At 48.5% G+C, this 904-nt stretch overlaps 1 protein-coding gene across 1 annotated transcript in view; it reads left to right on the top strand.

Moving 5' to 3' along the window:
• The window catches only part of MBOAT2 (membrane bound O-acyltransferase domain containing 2), a 57,311-nt gene that overhangs the window by 27,549 nt on the left and 28,858 nt on the right, over positions 1–904 (top strand). The window contains exon 7 of the mRNA XM_015564938.1: positions 72–255. Within this exon, the coding sequence (XP_015420424.1) occupies positions 72–255 (184 nt within the window). The remainder of the gene's footprint in view (positions 1–71; positions 256–904) is intronic.

Below are 904 nucleotides of genomic sequence, written 5' to 3'. Positions count from 1 at the left end.
GGGGACGGCGGTTCCCGCCGGGTCTCCTGCTCGCGCCTGTCCGGCTCACAGCGGCTGTCTCTGACTTGCAGGCGCATGCCCAGCCTCCTGGAGTATCTGAGTTACAACTGCAACTTCATGGGCATCCTGGCCGGGCCCCTCTGCTCCTACAAAGACTACATCACCTTCATCGAAGGCAGGTCACACCACGTGACGCGGTCAGGCGAGGATGGCCGAGAGGCGCCCCCCTGCGGAGGAGCGGAGCCGTCCCCAAATGTGAGAGCCGGGGTCTCCGGGCCGCGTCGCACCTGCTGAGGGGTCCAGTTCATTTAAAGATACGAATGTTTTCAAGTTTGGGGTTTTTTCAATGCATTTTTTTTTTACTTCAGAGAGGAAGGGAGAGGGGGAGAGAGAGACATCAATGATGAGAGAGAATCATGGATCGGCTGCTTCCTCCACGCCCCCCACTGGGGATCGAGCCTGCAACCTGGGCCTGTGCCCTTGATCGAAATCGAACCTGGGACCCTTCAGTCCACAGGCCGACATTCTATCCACTGAGCCAAACCAGTTACGGCTGAATTGTTTTATTACATTTAATTTAAATTACACTAGCTGTTTCCCAAGCGAGCCTCACACATTTGATTGCTGTACTTTAAAATATTAGCACAGTTTCTGCATCTTTTTGTTTGCTGTCCAATTTGTTTTCCATAAAAATTTTAGCTACACATAGGAATGTAGTACACTCCATTGCTTTTGCTTTCACATCTGCTTTTGTTTTCTTGGGATTAGGTGTGGTGGGGTGGGGAAGGAATTATGAATATATCTATATGTGAAAATGGTGATTGCTTTCTGAGTCTGCCAAAAATTACAGAAATCTTAAAATATATAGGAAAAACTTTTCATGGTTTCTTCTCTTGTTTTTTTT

This window comes from Myotis davidii, unplaced genomic scaffold, assembly GCF_000327345.1.
Source record: "Myotis davidii unplaced genomic scaffold, ASM32734v1 scaffold61, whole genome shotgun sequence".
NCBI classification, from domain to species: domain Eukaryota; kingdom Metazoa; phylum Chordata; class Mammalia; order Chiroptera; family Vespertilionidae; genus Myotis; species Myotis davidii.
This window is presented reverse-complemented; position numbering and strand designations above follow the sequence as displayed.